This window comes from Topomyia yanbarensis, chromosome 3 (assembly GCF_030247195.1).
Source record: "Topomyia yanbarensis strain Yona2022 chromosome 3, ASM3024719v1, whole genome shotgun sequence".
Classification (NCBI taxonomy): domain Eukaryota; kingdom Metazoa; phylum Arthropoda; class Insecta; order Diptera; family Culicidae; genus Topomyia; species Topomyia yanbarensis.
The window spans coordinates 396,760,624-396,786,278 of record NC_080672.1 but is presented as its reverse complement, the minus strand read 5'-3'; the positions used below and the strand labels follow the sequence as shown (position 1 = coordinate 396,786,278).

General features: G+C 42.0%; 2 protein-coding genes across 5 annotated transcripts in view; one reads left to right on the top strand and one right to left on the bottom strand.

Annotated features, from left to right (window-relative positions):
• LOC131689074 (synaptic vesicle 2-related protein) overlaps positions 1-19,726 on the top strand; it is a 36,718-nt gene extending 16,992 nt beyond the window's left edge. For 2 of the 4 annotated variants that reach the window (XM_058973866.1, XM_058973865.1), the window contains exons 2-7: positions 5,688-6,215; positions 6,274-6,398; positions 18,330-18,393; positions 18,462-18,587; positions 18,660-19,135; positions 19,192-19,726. In XM_058973866.1, coding sequence (XP_058829849.1) covers positions 5,757-6,215; positions 6,274-6,398; positions 18,330-18,393; positions 18,462-18,587; positions 18,660-19,135; positions 19,192-19,486 — 1,545 coding nt within the window. In that variant the 5' untranslated portion in view covers positions 5,688-5,756 and the 3' untranslated portion in view covers positions 19,487-19,726. The remainder of the gene's footprint in view (positions 1-5,687; positions 6,216-6,273; positions 6,399-18,329; positions 18,394-18,461; positions 18,588-18,659; positions 19,136-19,191) is intronic. The other 2 variants (XM_058973868.1, XM_058973867.1) reach the window with 1 other exon arrangement.
• Positions 19,684-22,433, bottom strand: LOC131689073 (protein MTO1 homolog, mitochondrial). The gene is made up of 5 exons (XM_058973864.1): positions 22,252-22,433; positions 20,392-22,060; positions 20,237-20,340; positions 20,111-20,171; positions 19,684-19,892 (listed from the first exon to the last, which is right to left on the bottom strand). Exons 1-5 carry the CDS (start codon positions 22,308-22,310, stop codon positions 19,797-19,799), a joined length of 1,989 nt encoding a protein of 662 aa, XP_058829847.1. The 5' UTR covers positions 22,311-22,433; the 3' UTR covers positions 19,684-19,796.
• Between the last annotated feature and the right edge of the window lie 3,222 nt (positions 22,434-25,655).

Below are 25,655 nucleotides of genomic sequence, written 5' to 3'. Positions count from 1 at the left end.
TTTATTCGAACTTTTTGGCAGCCTCCGTTGATTAACTGCATAAATCGATTTGTTTGTGCAGCTCCTTGCTAGTAGCAAACTAAATAGCCTTTATCAGCGCTAACAAATAAAACAAAAGAATTTAAATTTGTGAAAATCTTTTCCTTCCTTCTTTTCAAATCTGCAACATTCTTTGAAAATATTGTTTGAATGTTGTTATTGAAAAACTGAACATGCAAGTTTGCTAGCACTGGCCACTAGATTGAAGGCGATGGAAAGACAGAATATTCGTTTTGGTTATGCTAGTATTGGTAGCCGAACGGAAAGGAAAGGCGCAGGAATGGCACGAAAACGAGCGAGAGAGCGATAGTAGTGCTTTCTCGTATATGAATATTGGTCGTTCGGTTTTTCTCATCATTCGTATTCGTTCAAGCACTAGCAAGCAGCCAGTCCACCGAAGGAAAGCAGTTGGCAATAGCGACGGACGGAAAAAGTGCCCCAGCTACTGGTGACTCATCGGAACTGTCGCCCTGCAAGAATTTCGCCCCAACTAAAGGGCAACAGAGTAGGCTATCGTTCCAGCGTCTGGGTCGTGAGATTGTGCAGGACTGCAAAGTCGAGCTACGCTTACAAAGCTCAGTCGTAATGATGCCCCGAGAAGCCAACGATGCCTACTTGGTCGGTTTGTTCGAGAATGCAAAATAGTGCTTTCTAGCTCACCGTGTCCGCGGGGAGTGCGTCTGAATTATGCTCCCGCAATAAAACAATAAACGGTTCTTTACAGGACCAATTAATTGTGTTCTAATAAGAGTTAAACTGAAATTTACATTTTATGGTGTATAACAAATAATTTTCAGAAAGCAATATAATAAATACGATGTGTGGAAAGAAAGAAAGAGAATTTAAATTATCTTCTCTCGCTCATTTTCGTGCACTGCTTTTCCATTCCTTTCTGCTGCTACTACCATCATAACTAAAACGAATGTGCGTGTTCCCCCACCATCTCATGGCCAGTGTTGCCACAATTGCATGTCGCTATAACAATTTGAATTATTTTATTGATCCTCTCTAGTATTGATAAAATATAGAACATGCAAAGTACACTAGTCGCATGCTTTTATTCGAACTTTTTGGCAGCCTCCGTTGATTAACTGCATAAATCGATTTGTTTGTGCAGCTCCTTGCTAGTAGCAAACTAAATAGCCTTTATCAGCGCTAACAAATAAAACAAAAGAATTTAAATTTGTGAAAATCTTCTCCTTCCTTCTTTTCAAATCTGCAACATTCTTTGAAAATATTGTTGGAATGTTGTTATTAAAAAATTGAACATGCAAGTTTGCTAGCACTGGTCACTAGATTGAAGGCGATGGAAAGACAGAATATTCGTTTTGGTTATGCTAGTATTGGTAGCCGAACGGAAAGGAAAGGCACAGGAATGGCACGAAAACGAGCGGGAGAGCGATAGTAGTGCTTTCTCGTGTTTTCATATATGAATATTGGTCGGTCGGTTTTTCTCATCATTCGTATTCGTTCAAGCACTAGCAAGCAGCCAGTCCACCGGAGGAAAGCAGTTGGCGATGATGACGGTCCGCAAAAGTGCCCCAGCTACTGGTGGCCCATCGCAACCAACTACCGATCAGGAACTGTCGCCATGCTAGTATTTCGCCCCAACTAAAGGGCAACGGAGCAACTAATCCGCTGGCTAACATTCCAGCGTCTGGTTCGTAAGGTTGTGTATTACTTCAAAGTCGAGCTACGCTTACAAAACTCAGCCGTAATGAAGCCAGTGATGCCTACTTGGTCGGTTTGTGGGAGTGGGCGTAAATTACAATAAAAGCAACGGTTCTTTTCAGGACCAATCAATTGTGTTCTAGTGAGAGTTAAACTGAAACTTTTATTTTAAGGTGTGTAGCAAATTTTCAACAAGCAACATAATACGTTGGGTGGAAAGAAGTAGCTTGCACAAGGAACAAAAATTTAAATTATCCTCTCGCTCGTTTCGTGCACTGCTTTTCCATTCCTTTCTACTGTTATTATCAGTATTACCAAAACGAATGTGTTGTTGCATGTGTTTAAGAGAAACGTTGAAGTCGCATGCTTCTATTCAAGCTTTTTGGCAGCCCCCGTGAACTAACTGCATTAAATGATTTTTTGTGCAGCTCCGTGCTAGTAGCAAACAAAATGGCCCTACCAGTGTCTGATTCATGAGATTGTGCAGGATTTCAAAGTCGAGCTAAGCTTATAAAGTTCAGCCGTAATGGTACCCGAAGAAGCCAGTCTTGTCGTTTTGTTCGAGGCTACAAAACAGTTCGCCAGGCACGTAACTATCATGCCAAAAATATCCAACGATCCAGCGCATCACCATCAACACCAACGCCGATACCAAAGGTTCTTTTCAGAACCACCATTATTACCATAGAGAATTATTTGAAAATTTCCCATTCTAACGTGATTCTGTTGAATATTATTAGATTTAAATTAACGTCTCGAATTGAAATCACGACGCTCCGGTTATGTGACAGACATTACCCACCCATCTTTTTTTTATTGTGACCACGACACCCCTTTTCAATATTTCTGAATGAACAGAAGGTCGAGTTTGGAAAGTTTGTAACTTTCATTGTACTTAACCAAATTACACAATGTTCGCACTAATGATTCAGAAATATGATCAGGAATCTTCTGTTAGATTTGTAAGTATGTATAATTTACATGAATAAAGAAAAATTGATTTTCAGGAATCAATTATTATCTGTTCTTCCATTGGCCAGTACTACGCGACTTCCTCATGCTAACAATTAATTTCATCGTTAGCCATCTCCCTCACCAAGGCCAACAACGCCAACAAAACCGGTCCTTTTCAGGACCACCATCATTTTTGTAAAGAATAATTTGAAATATTCCTCGCCCAAATCAGATTTTGTCCGAAAATCCTAATGAGTATCAACATATTTGAAGAACGTGTTCCTTATGTATTCTACATCTCTCCGGTTATGTCGCAGACATTACCCACCCATCTTTTTTTTTTAGATTTTCTTCAAACTGAAACGTTTGTTTGTATGTGCTGTGAAGTCTGTTACAATAACAACCGAAAATTTGGGAAAGGAATTGTACTGTTAAGAATTTTTTTTAGTTACCTAGGCGTCAATATTCGTCACGCCGACACACGCCGGCGCGCCGCCGCCGATAGGGTCCAACGGCGTGACGCCGCCAACGCCGCCGCCGCCGGCCAAAAATGTCGCTTACGCCGCCGCCGATTAAAAATGCATCGGCGCACACCTCTAATATATTTGCAGTGTCGACAGAAACAATAAACTTCAACAATTAAATTAAAATAAATTTAATTCAGTTAAAAATGCGGGACCCCAAAACAGACCCGGGCCCCAGGGTAGTTGCCCCCCCTGACCCCCCCTCTCGTCGGGCCTGGGTACCAGTAGTTGTTTTGAAAATGCAAGCAGTTATGTCTACCTGATCTGAAGAAAGTTATTCGAAAAATTGTAAAAAAAATTGATCAATGTTCCCCCGTTTTACGGTACTTTGCCGAAGACGAAACCTCGATATCGCTAGTATGTGTGGAGATATTCACGTTTCTTCCTTGAAAATACCAATACCGATAACTTTTAAATGGGCAAACCACTCGGTAAACAAATTAAAGTGCAATAATTTAAATAATAATAAGCGAGACGTCAATAATTACCGGGGAATTACTTCATTGAGTGCTGTCTCGAAGTTGTTCGAGCTAGTGATTATGGAACCTCTTCAGGCTCACTGCAAGCAGTACCTAAGTGACGATCAACATGGCTTCACGTCTCGGCGTTCGACAACGACTAACCTGCTTTGCCTAACATCCTACATAACAGAGAGTATGGAACGTCGCGCTCAAACCGATGTTATCTACACAGACCTATCTGCCGCTTTTGACAAAGTGAACCATGACATAAAAATTGTTAAAATGGAGAGATTTGGAATTAACGGTAGTCTGTTGCAGTTGTTTCGATCCTACCTTTCAGGTCGAGAAATAGTGGTTGTCATTGGAGATCGTCAGGCATCCACATTTACTTCTACGTCAGGAGTACCCCAGGGAAGTCACTTGGGACCGCTGATGTTTCTGCTTTACTTCAACGACGTTCATCTAGTTCTGAAGATTCCACGCCTGTCCTTCGCAGACGATCTCAAGATGTTTCTTCTCGTCCGCTCTACTGAAGATTTATATTACTCCAACGATAGTTTGAAACCTTAAATCCAAAGAAGTGCTCGGTGATATCGTTCTCACGAAAAAAAACCCGGTTTGTTTTAACTATCTTCTACTGGATACTGAAATTGAACGCGTTAGTCAGGTGAAGGATCTAGGAGTGATACTAGACTCGCAACTTACGTTTAAACAGCACATCTCCTATACAGTTAGCAAAAAAATTTACAGACATTTATTGTCTTAAAGCACTGTACAGCTCGTTGTCGCGGTCAATTCTGGAGTACTGCTGAAGTTTAGAACCCAAACTATAACAACGGTGTTGAGAGAATTGAGTCCATGAAACGATGCTTTTTACATTTTGCGCTTCGTAGGTTGCCGTGGAGAGATCCCGTCCGTTTGCCAAGTTACGAAAGCCGGTGCCAGCTGATTAGTTTGTAACCCCCGCTTGTTCTAAGGAATATAGCAAGGGCTTTATTCGTTGCTGATACTTTGCGAGGTCATCTGGATTGCCCAGCCATCTTGGAGCAAGTTAACATAAATGTCGCACCTCGAACAACGCATAACAACCTGATGCTCCGATTGCCATTTCGACGCACTAATTATAGCATGCACGGGCCCATTACTGGCCTACAAAGGAGCTTCAACCGAGTCGCATCAGCTTTCGACTTTAATTTGTCTCGCCCAACTCTACGTCTACGATTTTACAGAACCTTCAACGGACCCGTTAATTTCGGCTGATTTTTTAATTGTTGTTTTGTTTTCACTGTATTGTTATTATTTTTATCTAAAGTTTTAACGATTTGATTGTTTGCAATAAATTTACCATTAAGACATCATTGGGGCTTTGAATTGCCTGTTGGTGTATATACGACAAATACAAATACAAATAACATAGCAATTACGTTCCATTATTGAGACACCAGTCTCCAACCAGTAGAGGAGTTCCATTTGAGCTGTTATATTTTGATCCAAATTTCATGACTTAGGACAGCGCAATACGACAGTTATGAAAATAACAAACGCACTTCTTACAGTATTGCCATTGGCGAGAAACCACTTGCTGGTGCGAGACGGCCGATGGTCCGATGTGGACCCTCCCTCTGATTACTGATTAATTTATAAAACCCTCAGTAACTTAATGAACAAAGATTCCTTATCGACAAAATATAAAAAATATAGTTTTTGGACATTTTATTTCACAAACGTATCACGACAACCTCGCCGTCCACAAGTTGAACTACATATTTTATACATTGACCAGTATGGTTTAAATGTTTCGCTAAAAGCGATTTACAATTTGGCAACTATACGTATAGCTTTGTAAACGAAAACAAGCCGTGTCATTGTGTGGCTACGAACCACAAACATGACCTCTCCAACGAAATGGCATAAACTGGCGCAAAGAAAACGTAACATACGCTAACCACACTACACAGATTGAGATGATGAGAGGAAAGAAAAGCTCGACAGTGGTACAAGACAGTAACCTCGATTTTCCTTTCTTTTCCACAAATAGCAGCTGCAATACTAGAAACAAAAACCCCGCAACAATTTAAACAACGCGAGAAAAACATTCGACAAGAAAATGATTAAACCACGACGATCGGGTGCCGCCCGGGGTTACGAGGAGATGGACGGTTCCAATGTGCCCAGCTACGGGGCGGCTCGGAATGGAACGAGTCCACCGCCAGGAGTAACCAACGGCGAAACAGATCCGTCCAGTCCGATCAACAATGGTGGTGCCCCGCCTGAATTTGAGCTGGCCTCGGTTAGCGTAGTGCCGGACGATACCTTCACCGTAACGCAGGCCGTCAATGCGCTCGGGTTCGGTTGGTTCCAGGTGAAACTGTCGCTCTGTGTGGGTCTCTGCTGGATGGCTGATTCGATGGAGATGACCATTTTGAGTGTACTGGGGCCGGCGCTGCACTGTGACTGGGGCATTACGCGATACCAGCAGGCGTTGGTGACTACTGTTGTGTTTTTGGGTATGATGTTGAGTTCGACATTTTGGGGGCACCTCAGTGATAGGTACGGGCGGAAGCCGGTAAGTGGATAGTATTTTGTTTTGGAAGAGAATATTTATTAATTTAATATTTTTGTAGGCTCTAACCCTTTGCGGCGTTCTGTTGTTTTTGTATGGATTGTTGAGCTCTGTTGCACCCAGTTTTGGGTGGCTTCTGCTTTTACGGGGTCTAGTTGGATTTGCCATTGGTTGTGTTCCTCAATCGTAAGTAATGAAACTTTTCACATCATATTACAAATCTACACCGAAATTTTTTTTTGTAATTTTATATTTATTTTCATGCACATATTTGGAGATTGAATATCAATGTAAAATTAAGTTCCACCACAAATACACATAACTTTTCGCGCTTTCTTCAACGAATTTTATTATAATTTTAGACGTTGATTGAAAATTACAGCTTCATTAAACGGGATACCAATGCACTTTAATGTATTTTTAAACCAATAGTGCTATAAAATAAATGACATGTCATATTACACGAACGAAAGTGTAAAATCATATGCTTTTTCATGCTTTCATTGAGTGAATCGAATTTAACTTAATTTTCAATCAAATTTTTGATTCAAGCTTTATTGTGTGTTTCGTATTGGTTTACATGTCGTTTAAATTTCATTATTTTTTGGTGTGTAGTCCATTGTACATTATCACCCTCATTCTTGTTTACGACGAATGCGATTCGAACAAATAGTAAGCTCATTTGATTTTGTTGTCGTAAACGAGAATACGAACCATCTTCGAATGATACACCCTTTTTCGTGTTTACGACAATTCCGAGATTTGTTTAAAAGTCTTACTGTTATTTCAAACCGCTTTCGAACGAATCTCGTATACGTCGTAAACAAGAATAAGGGTGAATAAACAATTGGCCTGCGAATGGTGAAACACTCCTGTTTCAGTGGAAAGAAAACTCAAACCGAATGTCTCACTTATCACACTACCATTTGAGCCAATGAGCTGATGGTAGACTCTGCTCATATTCAAATGAGCATGGTGATAATAGAAGCAGAGCAAAAATCGGCTCATCACCATCACTTTTTTCCCAAGTGGGTACTAAGATTCGGAATGATTTCTACCCGTGGTGACGAAAGATCAGACCTGGCGTGTGTAAGTGAACAGGAAAATTCCCGGATTCTTTCTGGTGGCTGTTTGGAAACACTTTTTGTTAACGTACTGTGTGGCCGACGGCTCAGCGAAAATGTGTTCGTTGATTGCTGATACTTGAAATGTTCCACACCTAACGAACAATTATTCCATTCTTTTAAATTTAATTGCATTAATTTTCCGTTTCCACCGTTAAAACCTTTCGCAGGTACTGAAGCCTGCACGCTAACAGCAAAATATCTCCAACAACCGCCATACCCGCAGGCTCAATTCAGGTCGATTTGGATATTTCTGCGGTGGCAAAAATAATGCCGATAAGTCCACTTTCCGATACAAATTATATCCATCTAATGCAACCGGCACCAGATATGTCTTCTTCCGGAGCAAATATAAGCAATTTAACATCATCGCTATATGCGGGATCTAACTATACACTCGGCCATGTACGAAGAAGTATTGTCTACGTACCCGCCTGGGAAGTACAGATTGATGGTGTAGTCTCCTACGGGGGCCCTAATTGCGAAGTATGGGGTTGGATTCTTTAAGAACCTTTTGCTTTAGTCAGTGAAAATTCTGGTTGGCAAGTAATTGCGTTTGGTAAAAATCGAGGAATGTAAGGAAACCACTAATTTTGCATCAGCCTCATATCGAGCCTTTCGCAGGGTCTGTCTGCTCTTCTTCATTTTGTTCTTTTGGATGGGGCTCGTCCACCTGTTCGTCTTTTTGTGCCGCGAGGCATGAACTGCCCTCGTCGCAAGCCATTTGGTCTACAGCTACCTATTGTAGAAACAAGGCACGGTGTGGAAAATGCGGAGAGAACTGGAGAGACTCCGCGTGGTCTCTCAACATATCCCACATATAATATTTGGGGAAAAATTGAAGCACTCTTTCAAAGAACGCTCCGAGAAGAATTGTTAAATAGGCCTACGCTACCGGCCATGATTAATTTATACGCTTCCTCGTTCACTAAAGAGCGAGAGCCTGACCACCCCATTGTGGGAACATTTTCTAGTGTGCCATATACATTTTCGAAGGAGGAAAATTGCTTTCTCTCCTTAGCTTCCTCGTAAAAGCCTGAGACTGACGAATCAAAGGCAAAGTCTTATTGATATGGTTTCCACATACATCGCACCTCAGCTGGTTTTAGAAGACTTCAACTCTGGGATTGTCTTCACGATGATAACCGATCTATCTAACTACGTGATGTTTGTGACAATTTCAATATGACCATCTTGAATACGTTGGAAATGACACAAATTCCTACTCCACCTGCACGGCTAAACGCTTTAGATTTATTACAAGAAATTCTTGCGGTGGAAGCATACAAGGTTTGGACTGGTTTGAATCTGTACACTGCGATTACATATCAGATGGAATGAGTACCCGGCGTGAGCAACAGTGGACGGTCTCCCACTCCGTGGTGACCAGAGAGTGTTCAGAATTGTACGCGAAAAGATCTTATAAAGACTTTTTGAAAGCCGAATCGCCCGAATTATTCCGAATATGCGTGACGTTAGAAACACAAATGAAACACTTAACGATAGCTGAAAAATGCAGTTATTGGCACCGGTTCGTCGACGTCGTGCTTCAACTGGTGACTAGGCCCTACTTTGTGTATTCGATTCAACCTTTGATCGAAATACACGCAACCAATAATCTTTCGGTGACAACAGCATTCCGTGTAGATCCACATTCAAATCGACGTTTGACGATGAAATGATAATGCTGTATTTAAACAAAATGATTATTTTTTAAACACATATTTTTATCTGACAGCATAAATGCTCGCGCTAAGCATTGCAGTGCGCATATTACCGTAAAGATTCATCAAAAGATGCCAGCTATACATAGCTTCTATGTTATTTATTATGACAGTAGTGAAGTGGCAAGGGGGTTTCTGGGGAAAATATAAGAGTTCCTGAGTGCTTTATCTGAAATATCATGCCAGATTACCAAATACAAATATTAGTTTGAGTTTCTTCGCACTGCTCTATTGCGAGTATTGAGACGGCGGACACTTAGGCACTAGAATGTCATTTTTGCAAAAAACCGCGTAATTTCAACAAGTTTTTCAGTATTTTTGTCGGAGGACGCTGGAAAATTGGCAAATTTCAAGGAACAATGGAGGTTTAGAGATCCCAAAGGTATCAACAAACCTTGGGTAAAGGGGATTGATGAGGTTCGTTACTTTCTTCGAGTGATATATCGGGTCATGCCCAATAATTATACGTTCAATGCACATCTTCGTGATATTGGGTTCGTGGAGAGATCCTATCACGACATTAAATATGTTGTCTGGTCGTGCGCCAAGTGTTCTAACGCTAGATCTCTGCTAACCGAATACATTCGGCCTCATGCCACTCTGCTAGCTATCCTCGATCTCCCCTTTATGTCTCTCATATACATATTTTTAACCACCATATATATCCAAATTTAGTTAGCTCTTCTCTCTTGGTAGTTATGTTACCATCTACCTGGCAATCAGGTCTCAAAGAAAGGAGTTCCCAGCGGACCCAAGGAGGTCAGTTTGCGATCCGGTTCATGATGCCCTGACAGTGGTCTTCCGTTTGCCAAAAAGCTGCAAGTTAAATTTCTTCTTCTTTTCCCTGTCATTGTTATCCGCCCTCTCTTCACTTCCCCTGACACGATCTCTGCTACTCTGATGGTGAAATCAATTCCTTTTGTGTATGTCTTGCCTTCCTTATAAAAGTGTTTCTCTTTGTTTCAATTTTTGATCAAACAATAATTCTCGCGTTATTATTTTTTTGTATATCGATCAGAATTCCTCGTTTTAAGAAATATAAATTGATTTCTAATTTCAATCGAATCCTGATTATTATCCCACATTTTGTAAAAATTGAAATTGTAAAGCAAAGAAGTTTGTATCCGAATTAAAATATGAAATTGTTGTACGACGGCGCCGGTGGTTGAGTGGTAAGCGTGACCGCCACTCATTCCAGTTGGCCTGGGTTCAATTCCAGCCGAGGTCGTTGAGATTTTTCTGAGGTGAAAAAATCTGTGGTCACGTCTTCCTCCGTTGGTCCCCGATCCATGAAATTGGTGGATATTCAGGTCCTAAACACTCATTTGCTAGTGGGTTACCCCTCAGGCTTGGGAACAATTTTTCGCTAGTGGTCTACCCCCCATATGCTTGTTCATATGTCAGTGGCGCCATAATTTCAAAAGCGGCCACAGTCCCAACTACAAATATATTTAAAATGACCGTTAAAGTGGGCGAAGCATTATTTTCGAGTGTTCTGTCTGTTAGTCTGTGCTAAAGCTACAAGCTCAAGCTCAAAATATGAAATTGTTGTACACCGAGAGTTTCGGACGCATTCATTTTGTGCGCTAGACACATACATGGATAATCTCAGGTTTGGGTTTGTTCCAAACTTTCGAGTGGGTAATTCCCCCCTCGGTTATTTTCGAGTGGGTAGTACTACCCATACTACCCACGTATTCCGCCGGCCCTGATCACCATAGTTTCTTTTAGGATATTTGCAAAATTAACGAAATTGATCCCTCTCAACTATGTTGAATTCTATCACAACAGACAAAAGAAAAATTACAAAACTTCTTTTATTGCCAGTTAGTTGATGTTTACAAACACAATTAATAAAATGCAGCTATGTGATTTTTCGAATGGATGAAGTAGGCCTACAGCACTTAAGGTGTCACACCACTGTAGAAAACGAAAAAATAGGAAATTTCGGAAATATTTCTTGATGCAATATAAGTGTTGTGGCGATTGGACGATTAGAAAATAGAACTGGCAGCTCTGATCAAAACCACGCCAGAAGTGAGTCGGACTGAGCAAGCTTGGACTACCACACGGAAATTGATACCCAGAAGATTAAATATAAAAACATTAATAAAGCGAGTGCAATCTTGTCCGCCGAGCGTCCTTGGCATATAATTGGCGACGAGAATACATATCAGTGTGCCAGAAAGGACATACAAGTAAGTAAAGCAAAGTGAAGATAAACAAATGACAACGCCAGTCCGATTGTCCGAACGATTAATCCTAAGCGAGCAACAAAAGGGTCAGGAAATTGGTTCATTTCCGTTGATGATTCAAAAAAAAGTTACGGGTATGCAACGTACATCATGTTATCTCACTCTTTTCAGAATATGAAAGAGCAGTTACTTAAACTCCCAACTTTTGAATGCAACAATATCCCTGTATCGCTACAGCGACAAAAATGGATTGATTACAAAAAGCAATTCCAGTATGTAGCAAATGCCATTCGAAAAAAAAAAGAAAAGGAGAAAACTGAAGAGTAAATGGCAGTAGCTGGGCGACAGTTACAACGTGTCTATGAAAGCTTTCCATGTGGCAGTGGTGAAATCACCGCAGGAGGCGAAGATGATTTCAAATCCATGATAAGCAGCCTTGGCGAGTACTTCGCCCCAAGAAGACACGACACGTTCGCACGATATTCGTTTTGGTCATTGAAACCTAGTGCAGGGGAAACACTCGACAAATTCCTACGCCGTGCGAAACAACATGCGAACAAATGTCATTTCGGATCCTCGGAGAATGAAAGCAGAGATGTTGCAGTAATTGACAAAACCTGTCAGATAGTCGGAAGCGTTTTAAATGCCAGTGGAAGATCAGCTCAGCACATTACTGAGAAGAGAGATAATCGAAAAGGTTTCAGTAGCGAGTCCGTGGGTATCCCCAATGGTCGTCGCGATCAAAGACGGCAGAGAGGTTCTCCTATGCGTCGATATGTTTTCCAGGTAAAAAAACCTGTTTTAATCCACCAAGCGGTGCAATTGTGCCTTTCTCATTTCTCTAAACTATGGCACGGAGGCTTTTTATGTTCAACATAATTGTGGAAATGTCCATTACATTCTTAGTACACTTTGCACTTATACACAATGGCATGCCAGCCACGAACTTGAGTTGACGGTGAAACACTTGAAATAAAAAATATAATACTCCATTAGCCTAATCAGCATTAGATCAATGTTATCTGCTTGCTAACTCATTTTGTCATGCGGGGGTGGGTATGTGAGGAGGGCGAAAGTCCCATGAACGAACGACTCCCGAGCTTAAATTGGTATGCTTTGTGATATAGTGGTGGTTTAAAGATGATGGGGTTGAAAGGGAGGGGTATGAGGGCTGGATGGGGTGGTGGTCTGAGGGGTGATTTAAGGAGATTTTTAAAGGAGGGAAGTGAACAGTAGAGGGGGGGGTGTAACCCCTCTCCGTAAACAATCAACTACGCCCCTGTTAAAATCCAGAAACCTTATGAGAGTCGAAAAAATTTTTTGGCCGGATTAGGTTGACGTTTTTCAGAGTGATTGCATAACCTTTCTATATGAGAAAGGCAAAAATGTGCCAAAATCCAAAAAAGTGAATCGTCGTCAAATTTTTTTTCGAGTTTGCATCAAATCTCGACGTTTCATGCACCTTGAACACATTTAACATCAAAAATAAAAATTCTATTTTTAATTTTTCCTATAGTTTATATGAGAAATTTCTGTGTGGCCGCACTCTGAAACCCGTAATTCCGGAACCAGTATTCCGATCGATCCAAAATTCAATAGCAGCCGATGGGAAGGTTGCACCTTTCATTTGAGACTAAGTTTGGGCAAATCGGTCCAGCCATCTCTGAGAAAAATGAGTGACATTATTTGACACATACGCACATACATACACACACATACACACACATACACACACACATACACACACATACATACATACACACACATACAGACTTTTTCCGATCTCGACGAACTGAGTCGAATGGGATATGACACTCGGCCCTCCGGGCCGGGATTAGGTTGACGTTTTTCAGAGTGATTGCATAACCTTTCTATATGAGAAAGGCAAAAAACGACGCAAATCCTTTGTCTATCTGATCACATATTACTATTCGCCAGATCAAACGGAGCGAGGTGGTTTTCACGTCTTGATATAAAGGACGCACATCAACAAGTCGAATTACACGAGTCGAGCCGTTATATAACGACCTTTATAACGCATCTAGGGATGTTCAGATACACTAGGTTAATGTTCGGTATTTGCAGTGCCTCCGAACACTTTCAGAACAAATACTAAGTGGCTGTCCCAACTCATTCGACTACCAAGATGACATCTTAGTGTACGGTAAGATTGAACAAAAGCACAACGCAGCATTGAACGCGGTCTTTAAAGCATTAGAAGACCATAATGTCATTCTCAAGCTGAAAAAGTGCAAATTCAAAACTCTAGAAACAGGACGGAGTTAAGCCAACTCAAATCAAGAAAGCGGCGGTATGACAGTTCAGATCGCCTAGTAGTAGTAGATCAACGTTTGGGTGATCCGAGATGCTTTAGACGAGACAGTGCGGGCACGGCCGAAATGGTGGCTCCGGTGACGAACGAAGAACTACTCGCAGTGGCTAATTCCCTAGCAACGAACAAAGCTCCAGGGCCGGATGGAGTTCCAAACTGCGCTCTCAAGGCAGCGATCATAGCGAACCCGAACATGTTCAGGCTAGCTATGCAGAGATTCCTTGACGAGTGCCGCTTCCCCGATAGATGGAAAAGGCAGAAATTGGTGTTGTTGCTGAAACTTGGGAACCCGCCAGGTGACCCATCGGCGTACAGACCAATCTGTCTGATCGACACGACTGGCAAATTGCTTGAGAGGAACATCCTCAACAGGCTAACCCCGTACTCATGACCTGTCAAGCAACCAGTTTGGCTTTCGGAAGGGTAAGTCCACGGTGGACGCTATCAACTCAGTGATAAAAACTGCCAAGATAGCGATCCAACGAAAAAGGCGAGGCATTCGATACTGTGCGTTAGTGACACTTGACGTGAAGAACGCATTCAACAGCGCAAGCTGGGATGCCATCGCGCTCTCGTTACACCGGCTTAGCCAACCAGTGGGTCTGTACCGGATCCTGGAAAGCTACTTCCAGAACCGCGTACTGCTATACGAGACCGATATCGCTCAGAAAAGGGTTCCGATTACCGCCGGAGTCCCGCAGGGCTCGATCCTAGGCCCGGTGCTATGGAACCTCATGTATGACGGGGTTCTGAGACTGAAGTTCCCTCCTGGGGTCAAGATCGTTGGCTTTGCCGATGACGTAACCTTGGAGGTCTATGGGGAGTCAATCCCTGAGGTAGAACTAACTGCAGAACACGCGATCAACACGGTGGAGGAATGGATGAGCGCGGGAGGCCTGGAGCTTGCTCAGCATAAGACAGAGGTAGTTATCGTCAACAACCACAAGTCGGCACAACATGCAGTTATCCATGTGGGAGAAGTCGTGATCACCTCACAGCGGAGTCTGAAGTCTCTCGGAGTCATTATAGACGACAAGCTGACCTTCGGCAGCCACGTCGACTATACATGCAAGAGAGCGTCGATTGCTGTTGCGGCACTATCGAGGAGAATGTCCAACAGCTCAAAGGTGTGCACCAGTAGACGTAGGCTACGTAGAGCACTGAGGGTAACCAGTTACCTACGGAAATTGGAGAGCACCTACCGCGTAAGGTGCCTCAGAGTGATATCTGCTTACCGCACGGTATCGGTATTCACTTTCATCTGACACAATTTCTGTCAGGCCATGGCTGCTTCCGATAGTACCTCCACAGGTTCGGGCACGCGGAGGTCTCCGCCTGCCCTGACTGCTCAGGTGTAGACGAAACTGCCGAACACATACTGTTCGTATGTCCTCGTTTCAACAGAAGAGCAATGCTCGACGTCATTGAGCGCATAAAAGTGAGTGAATGGTCTGTTCATGCTGAGGAAAGTTTGGCGCAGCGACTGGCAACCGCGTAAGGGGTAAACCCAGCCACCCCGAAGCAAGGCAAAAGAGCGAGTGTATAGGCGTATATGTGGACTGCCTCATGCCAAAATAGGATGGTCCTAGCGAAGTATGTTGGGACTTAGCTATCGATGCCTCGTGGCGTGGCAGAGGAGCGAAAGGGTGAGCATCCAAGTCAGTCTCACATGGCATGTTACAGGCTAGCACAAAAGTAAGCCTAGCAAGGAATGAAAAAGGTGAGCACAAAAGTAAGCCTCATGTGGAGTGTTAGAGTGAATCAAGGTGTGACAGAGGGAGCACCCAAGTAAGCCTTATACAGGACGTATGAACGCGTGAGCGAGAGTGAATGAGTACATCAAGTACAACCATCCCCCCAGAAGTAATACCGAGAGGTAGTCCCTGGGGGGAACAATGGCGGAGCCCAATGGAGTTTAGTCGGTATTAATGGCTGCGTCACCATTAGAGCCCGACACACCCCCAGTACACCCCGTGTGGTAGCTTAGTATCTACTAATAGCACGTGTACTGGGCTAGTACGTAAATGTATTCTCCATTGTAAAAAACAAAAAAAAATACTTTAGACTCGGATCTTGAACTACACTTAGTGAAAAGAGCGCTGATATCTGGTAGTTGGAGCGATGAATGCAATACAGCAACGGCCAAGGAGTATGCGCCATTTCTAAAAGAAATCAGCTTACTTGAGGGATATGTCATCAGAGGCTGCAGACTGGTTGTCCCCAGGTCGTTTCAATCCAGGATGCTGCAAATTGCCCATGAGGATCATCCTGGTGAAACCTCAATGACATCGCGACTCAAGAACCGAGTTTGGTGGCCAGGCATGGACAAGGATGCGAAGAAAGTGGTGAAGGACTGCGAGGAATGTCGTTTGGTTGGCAAGCCATCTGTTCCTGAGCCCATGAGACGCCGACGAATGCCCAGTGAACAGTGAATCGTGTCGTGTCGCGATGGAGTTTTTAGGTCCCTTGCCTTCCGGTGACTATTAGTTATCGTTGACTACTTTAGTCGATACATTCTTTGTACAGACATAATGAAGAAGATCACCTCGGAGGAACCCATCAAGCAAACAGAACCTAATTTTGTCTGTCAAGGCTACCCGAGAGCAATTACTCTAGACAATGCGCGCAGGTTCATTAGTAAGGAGTTTGAGGACTACTATCGCATAAGAAACATTACACTAAACCACACAGTCCCATACTGGCCCCAGGCCAATGGAGTAGTTGAGAGACGCTTTTGAAACGGCTAAAAATCAGTCACGCATTGAATCGAGACTGAAAGTTGGATCTTCTCCTATATTTGTTGATGTACAATACGACCCTTACTCAACAACAGGTATAACACCAACCGAGCTGCTTCGGAACAAAAGGATCCGGTTTAAGAACCCTTCACTTTGTGACATTGAAACCGCGCCCCCAGTCGATTCCGAGTTTTTAGATAGAGATACAATCCTTAAATACAAAGGAAAGGTAAGGAAGGACCTGTGACCGTATAGTTGCCTTTTACGAGATGTGAGCAGGAACCTAGTGGCTCAATTCTTGGCCGGACACCAAACGGCCTATGGGCAGATTCGAAGTCTATGTGCACTTCGACATTTGATAAGCGAAACTCAGCAAAACTTCACCGAACTACCATCAGCCGAGAGTCTCAGCAAACCCCAGCCAACAAAAATTCGGCAAAAATTACGCGGATCATCGGCGAAAAACTCCCTGTCTGGTGAGCAGTCCGTAGTGTAATTCTTAGCCAGTTGAGACAACCACTACCGACACTACACGGTTTATCTAGGATGTTCGAAGAAAGAAGTTGACATTAAAGGACAGCTTCCTTAGATGGCCGAACAGCCGATGGAATCTAAGGGATTTTCAGGAATCTCCACTCAAGCTCAATTTTGACGATTGGTTTATACGCTCTAATACTTTGTTTATCTAGAAATGGTTTCAAATCATAAAACGGCCAGAATACCCAAGTAGGCCCGTTACGGTGTTTTGCTTTGTGTTTCATCCCGTATATCGCTCGCTCTCTCCGCAGAGACGTGGTGTATGGTGTCACGCGTCAGTGCTCGTTGGTTACGATTTCCAACCAATAATCACATATTCCTGACCTCGTGCTTGTGAATAGGATTGCACTGAATAAGTTTTCTGTTAGTGAAACTTTGAGCGAGCTTGTTCCATTAGACAACTATCTTCCCGCTTTAGAAAAATATATTTCCCCAATTAGCTCATTACAAAATGACTGAACTATAAGTACTGTGCTATTTCCTGTTATTGAGAGTGTATCCAAGCAACCAAAAGTTCGTATAAGGGAACTGCATAAGCTTCTCTAAGTTCTAATAGCGCCTTAAGATTGGACAGAGAATGGACAAAAATCGAAAATGATAAAATAGTTGTTTTCACACCGTGTGTTAGATTTTCATATAAATCAATCAGCCTATGTAGAATGTTGTTACAGTACTGCTGATTGATTTTTATGAAAATCTGAGACACGGTATGGAAAAAAACTACTTTTTCGTTTTCAATTTTTGCCCATTCTTTGTTCAACCTTAAGCAGCTTTCTCGTTCCACTAAAGCTTAATCAGCTGGGAGCTGCTAGGAAGATTAAATGAAATTTAAAGTGTGCCTTTTAAGGTTTGTTCTTGAAATGGGTCGTTGGATGTATAATAGAGCTATCACCAGACTTCCCAAATGAACATCGTACGCAATGTTCGCTCCGGTTCTGTGCTCATATTAAACCCACACTTCGTGTACGACCTCAAACACATGTTCGCCTGCACAACCGAACCCCATGTACGTACACGGTGTGCGTACACATAGATTCGTGGTACCAGTTTTCTCTTTCTCACTCTCATCATCACTAGCGTTGACTCTTTTTGCCCTGTGCAAATCGGTCTCGTGTACGCACCCGGTGTACGTACACGGATGTTCGAACTAGCGTTTGTACATCGTTCGCTTGGGTTCGATGTTCGAGGCGAACCTGCACATCAAGACGAAGCATGTTTGAGGTTGAACGCGTGCACAAAATTTTGCACACAGGTACAAACTTGTCGATGTTCATGTGAAGTTGGCTATCACCTTTCATCTCCAGGACTAAAAATGTTTGCATCGTTAGATAAACACAAATGCGTATATCAATAAATAGGCGCAGAAAAGTTTCTTCCAAAAAGTCACTGTCGGTCGGAGGTGGATTGTATACACACTACCATATTTAAAAAAGCTAAGCAAGAACTTTTGATTCTCTTTAATTCCAGCGTTACCCTGTATGCGGAATTCCTACCTACAAAACAGCGCGCCAAGTGCGTTGTGCTATTGGATGTGAGTAGTCAACCCGTAAAATTTTTATCACTCTATGGTTTAACTACTGTTACTTGTTACGATTTCAGTGTTTCTGGGCGCTGGGGGCATGCTTCGAAGTGGCACTAGCTCTGGCCGTAGGTCCCAATCTCGGATGGCGTTGGTTGTTGGGTCTTTCGGCAGCCCCGCTATTTGCATTCGCCGTCATTACTCCAGTAAGTCAATAAAGATCTGGTAGCTCAATACTTGACGTACAATGACGTTTTCTCTATTTTTCACTTTCTCAGTGGCTACCGGAATCGGCACGCTATCACGTTACCAGTGGACAAAGTGATAAGGCGCTCACTACTCTCGAGCAGATTGCCAAAGACAACAAACGACCGATGCTGCTGGGTCGGCTTGTAGTGGAGGGACCAAGTGGGTCCCGTGGCAGTGTGAAAGCATTGCTAGGTAGCTCGCTTAGACGAACCACACTGCTGCTGTGGTTTATCTGGATGTCCTGTGCGTTTTGCTACTACGGGCTGGTGCTGATGTCCACTGAGTTGTTCGGTGGGAAGAATAAAACAATTGTACCGGAAACGGAGAACGATTGTCATCCGTTGGCCACCACCGACTACATGGATTTGCTGTGGACTACGCTGGCTGAGTTTCCGGGTATTTTCGCCACTATCTATGTGATTGAGCGATTCGGACGTAAGAAGACGATGGCGCTGCAATTTCTGTTGTACGCGGCATGCGTTTTGATGATCACCGTCACCGATGTGTTAGTAGATCTTATTGTTCATGGCGAATCTATCACTTACTCAAATATCCTTTTAGGCGAGTCTTTCTTACCATCATCCTGTTTATGGCCCGAGGTATTATTGCGGGTCTGTTTCAGGCAGCGTACGTTTACACACCGGAAGTATATCCCACGGCATTGCGTGCGGTTGGAGTGGGAGGTTGTTCTGCACTGGCACGGTTAGGGGCAATGGCGACGCCCTATATTGCACAAGTTCTGTTCCAAACGTCGATATGGAGTGCTGTGTCGGTGTACGGGTTCTTTGCCGTTTGCGCCAGTGTAGCCTGCATAATGCTACCCTACGAAACAAGGGGTGCCGATATGGCCCAGTAGAAACAATTGATATTCGTTGATGATTAACGATGGCAACGAACAAACCATACAAATACTCCTTGAGACTCGTGCATGCAGACACAGAGATACCTTTTCGAAGAAAAGAAACGTGACAGCGTTTGTTATACTCCATTCCTGAGCTAAGTTTTTGTTTTGCAATTGTTAACCGAACAAATTGATTGACAGATTTTAGATAGTGTGTATTTTGTGTGTGTATATATACAATTATTTATTTATTCAGCTTTGACTATTTTTTATATTGTGTACAGCATATTTCCTTGTGTAAGAGTTTTGAACTTTGGGAACAAGATCAACATTGGGCTGCCATTTCGTACTGTTTGACGAATCTTACCAGTCGTACGATGGTGGACGGAGTGATGCCTTGTATTCGACTTGCAGCAGCGATCTGAAAATATGAGAGTTTACCAATGGGTTTATTTGACTAATTAGAGTTTCAAGAGATTTCGTTGCTTTGCACCGTGGTGGTTTCGAAAAATCTTTCCTGGTCATTTTTCGCAATATAAATGGTCAATGTTAGCCAACTCTAGTTGTATTAACGTATTTCAAATAACCTTAACGTTAAAGAAAGGCTACTTGCTTGTGCATTTTTTTTGACAAACTTACCGTTTGAGGCTGAATATTAACTAACTTTTCTTGTTCTTCGAAGGAGAGATTCAGAGATTTCCTGTAAACAGATAATCGTTTTTCTTTACCAACATTTTTAAGACTAATTTATATGGTCAAACTTACGACAGATAATCGATTGATCTTGGAATCTGGAGTAACTCATGCTTTTGAACCTCTTCAACCTCTTTGGCTTGATCCAGAATCGACAGACTGTACAATGCTTCAATCTGAAAAATATCAAAATTAAAATTTGATTTGGCTACTTTCCTAGTCCCTACCTTCAATCTTTCACACAGCAAAGAATCTTCTTTTATCCAGCCAAGCATCGTCGGTTCTAAGTCACACAAATGTTCCGTTATGATATCTTCCACAGTGATTGCCAGCATTTCAAAAGCACTTTTATGAATACTAGCCTTACCCAGCGTAAGTCCCAACTTCTGTCGCCACGTGTTGCTTCCTTTTTTGATATCACTGAGTAATTCAATTGCTCTGCTTAACCTATCTCGCATGGCGATCATTTTTCGATATCGTTCCTCCGCAACCAACCCAAGCACGTAACCCTTCTCCGTTAGTCGCAAATCCGCATTGTCCGGTCGTAGACTAAGTCTAAACTCCGCCCTGCTGGTAAACATTCGATAGGGTTCATTTGTCCCCAACGTAGTCAAATCGTCTACCAGCACTCCTAGGTAACCTTCCGTCCGACTAATCATCAGTTGCTCTCGATTCAGCACTTTTGCAGCAGCATTCGCTCCTGCTAAAACTCCCTGTGCAGCCGCCTCCTCGTATCCGGTTGTCCCATTTATCTGCCCGGCAAAGAACAACCCCTCAACTCGCTTCGTCTCCAGTGTTTGGAACAGTTCCCTCGGATCAACGAAATCATATTCCACACCATATCCCGGACGAGCTACTTCTGCCCTCTCCAAACCACGCAAACAACGTACCAATTTGACCTGTTCCTCCTCCGGAAGTGTACAGGACAACCCGTTAGGATAGATCAACTCACTATCGAACCCTTCTGGTTCAAGCCATATTTGGTGAGTCTTTCCACCAAATCGTAGCACCTTAGATTCAATCGACGGACAATATCGAGGTCCGGTCAATTCTTCCGTCACGTGACGATTGCAGTGAAGATTCCTCCGAACAATATCATTCACTTCTTGGCTAGTGTGAGTCAAGAAACAATCAAGCTGATCGTCCCCATTAAGCCATACTCGATTGTTCATAAAAGAAAAAGGAACGGGTGGGTTATCGCCCGGATGTCGTTCCAGGGAACTAAAATCGATTGAAGAAGCCTTAATTCGAGGCGGCGTACCGGTTTTCAGTCGAGATAATCTAAAACCTAACTCTTCCAAACTTCTAGCCAATCCAATAGCCGGTTCATCTCCTATCCGGCCAGCCGGCATCGTTTTCAGTCCAATGTTTATCTGTCCTCGCAAAAACGTCCCCGTCGTGATAACCAGCGATTTGGTTCTAATCACGTCTCCACTCTTCAAACTTATTCCAGTAATTCTAGCTTTGCATTCGCCTTCGGCTCTATCAAGAATAATATCTTCTACTGAGGATTCGACAATTTCTAGATTCGCTGTAGCAGCCAGTTCTTTCTGCACTTCCGCTTTGTACATTTTCCGATCGATCTGCGCACGAGGACCCCAAACTGCCGGTCCCCGGCGTTTGTTCAGCACCTTGTACTGAACACCACTCTTATCACAGCAACGCCCACATACTCCATCGAGGGCATCTACTTCCCGGATCAGATGACCCTTACCGATCCCACCGAATGACGGATTGCAAGACATCTCGCCTATGGTTGACTTCTTGTGCGTTACCAGTAGAGTCTTGGCACCCATCCGTGCTGCTGCACTGCAAGCTTCGGTTCCGGCATGGCCACCACCAACCACCACGACATCGTAGAACCGGTCTTCTGCTGGCGAGCTGTAGCTTAGGTAACTGAAACCGGTACACGCGATAATCGTAAACTATTAGTTCAATTATTGTGATTTATTAGATAACACAAACAGTTTTAATTAACAAGATCAGGTGAGCAACTATCAGGATCGATATTTATGGGATTTCAATAAATTAGAGTTCAACGACTATGCTAATAGTGAATTGATTACACACTACCACACTACGCTTACCGTAAATTACTGGACGAAATTATTCCACACCGTGAGAATAGCGAATGTCGTAGCATCATTGCCGTAACCTTCCGCTGGATTCCGTATTAAACTAATAAAATGAAGTTTAACACCAATAATAAATCGTATAATACTAGATTCAAAAATTAGAAACAGTACACCGTGATTTTAACGAAAGATAATCAGCAAGAGCACGAGAAATCAAAACAATCGATGATGAAACGTCTAAATGCACGAAAAATGCAAAATGCAATCGACGAACGACGAGGGCAGGGCCGATGTTACAATCGATTAATAATTAATCGATTGTAACATGAATTATTCATTTCTTGATAATTCGCATTTGCTGTCCATACGGATAGAAATTGGCAATTCTACGTTGAAAACGTTCACAGATAGCGCTACAAGTAAAGTATTGCTGATTTCATTTTGTTCTGTCATAGTGCATATAGGGTAACCAACCTAATTTGGACCCCTACATATTTTGGACCCTGTTAATGCATTTGCCTCCTACACTGCCAAGTTTCTCTGCATTTGTTTGGTTTGCTACAGCAATTGCATTCCTTGGGTTGTCTATTAAGTTTCAATATCATTAGTTCATCTGTAAAACAGAATCCACAGTTTTCAAAAATATCACCGAAAACGTTTCATGTTTGAACGATAACCAAGAGGAACCGGTGGAAATGATACATTTTCAAATTGGTTTTAAATGTACAATTATAATATTTTTTATCGATTTAAATAGTTTGTCTGATTTGGTATTATGCATGTTACGTGTTTGAAAAGGTTTCTTCGTAATGTTTTATATAAAAAATCATAAATACATGGTGCCCACAATATGTCTTAAAAAATCGATATCAACTTATTTTGGACACCCCTCGAATTTCTTTATTGACAGCTATTTGTTTATCGAGTTAGAATAATCAAAAAGTAAAAAATTTCGTAATGGTAGGTCGCATGCTCTTTTTGGTCAAATTATTTAAAAATGTTCAAACCAATGGATGTCGAAAATCAAACGATTGAGGAACATTTCATTGAAGACCATAATATGACCAAAGAGGAGAATTCTGAAATCCATGTTGAAGAACATTTGTAGTTCAAATTTGTTGAATTCGACGAGCTGTATGTTGACAAATCTAAGAGGCATATCACAGCTAAATAATGATAATTAGAGTGTGCTTGCTGAATTCCTAGAATCGTCTGAAACACTCACACGAACATCACGATTCAAGCGACGTAGTTCTGCTGTTTTTACATTGCGCCGAACAGTTGAATACCACAAGGCGAAAACTGAAGAAAAAAGGAAAGTAAAGGAAGAGAAACAAAGAAAGCTTAGAAAGAATAACAAGAAACCACCTCGTAAAAAAAAGAATTAAACATTTATATTTAGTACAAGAAGATTCCTGACGAACTTTGAACCTTGATTTATCATCCACTTGAGGATGTTACTCCATAATACTGCTACAGATGAATTGTTACACGAAATATATTATTGTTAACTCTATTGCATAACATTTAATGCTACTTTGTTAAGTCTGCAGTAACCTAATTGTACCGAAAGTTTTTCTATTTCTCAAAATGATAAAACTAAAAAAATACTACATGCAGTCAGCCTTCCATATAAAGATTAATGTACCATTTTTGATTGGCAGTCACTGATTTGCAGTTCTTCTTTCATGCGTTAAATATACTGCAAAGAGAACGAGTCAGTAGGTCAGTTTAGTGGAAAAAACTTCACTGTTTCTAAAATATATTCAGTCACATTCAGTGTGTCCAAAATATGCTTGGAACACTGTCCAAATTAGTGTGGAAGGGTCCGAAATGTGAAAAATTCATGCTGTGAAGAAATGTCATTTTCGAGTTTATGTCAATGTATAAAACATTCATTGACAGTTTTCTTTCAAGAACAGTAATTTTGGTGCATGTATTGCATTAAAAAACATAGGCAAGCAAATATTTTTTGACGTTCACGTAATTTCACTTCCTCTAGGGGTTCAAAATTGGTTGGTTTCCCTATTTTCTGTATACTTTGGTAAAAAAATAACTAAATGGTGCAAAACGTAGTGGTTTCTAATATCATTAGCAGAACTAAATGTGTGCGGCTCCGAAATGTAATTTTTTGGACACCGTAATCGCCTTAACATCATTTCCCGTTTCTCCTAAGTCCTAAACCTTCATGAGATGGTGTTAATTCATAAAACTCTCCGGATCACGCGAGGAAAGAATGTTTCCGGCTAATTGGAAAGTGTCAGCTTTGCATCATACACAACCGATCCTTCTCTCTGATAGGCTTAACAGTCTTAGTCTAAAATATGAACAGTTAACATCTTAGTCTAAAATATGAAGGAGTTTAACATTGGTACTAATTGGGTCTCAATTTCCAGTTGAAATTTTATTTATGGAAAGTACTTTTATAACCACCATAATACCCCGATTACATTTTGAAGAAATGTATGAGCCAAATAGTTTCAAATGGTTGTAATTTCAGAATAATTACAAATAAAACAAAATTTCTTACCCGTTTCATTCATATTTTGGCACTGGTAAGCTTTTTCCGAGAATAAAATGAAGTTCTTGTTGGAAGCTACGACTCACTCACGAGTGAAAAAATACAAACTGTATCACTTTGCCAGTTCATGAGCTGAATCATAGGTGTCGCATGACTAATTTTAGTTTTTCTGCAAATCGCCAATAGAGTACTTGACAATCTGTAACTGTATTATTGTGTTCAAATTGGATGACAGTTTTATAAATGACAGCTGGAGGAAAACAAACCTCCAATTAGTGTGAGTGAAGTGATTTGCATAGAACTCTATCCCAGTTAAGCTCAGCTGGAAATGAACCGGAATTCTGGCTGGTTCCAGTTCGTATTCCGGCTCCAGTGACACAACCGATTCTAGTTAGAATCGGTTGTTGCACTGGAGCCGGAATACGAACTGGAACCAGCCAGAATTCCAGTTCATTTCCGGCTGAACTTTACTGGGATAGCATTTACTCTACAAACTACCATAAAACAATAGATATTATGATTATTACTGTTTCAACATTTGGGCACAGAGAACAGACGTCCATCTTTAGCATTCAACTTGTGTAAAATCTCTAACGGTTTCGAAGGTATTTGGGATATCCAACCCAAGCTACTGTCGTCATGTTTTTTTGTGGCTGAGTTCGACTGAATTGATAGCGGTTATTCCTCTATCCAGTCAAACTAGTCCGGAACCGGTTCGGACTTCCAGCATGAATTCCAGCTCAAATGCATCAACCGATAGAGTCGGAATCGGTTGTTTTCTTTGAACAAGATTCCATACTGAATCCATTCAGGATTTCGAACCTGTTCCGGAATGGATTTGACGGAGAGTTGGAATAAGTTGGTGTGGCGGTGCAAGTGTTTATCGTATATTAAG

Excerpts from the sequence above, each read along its gene's own strand:
- LOC131689073 (XM_058973864.1), bottom strand. The coding sequence starts at position 22,310 with ATGATGCTACGACATTCGCTATTCTCACGGTGTGGAATAATTTCGTCC. Across the intron at positions 20,172-20,236 it reads AGATCAATCGATTATCTGTC|GAAATCTCTGAATCTCTCCT; the intron begins GTAAGTTTGACC and ends ATCTGTTTACAG. Across the intron at positions 19,893-20,110 it reads TTAATATTCAGCCTCAAACG|ATCGCTGCTGCAAGTCGAAT; the intron begins GTAAGTTTGTCA and ends TCATATTTTCAG.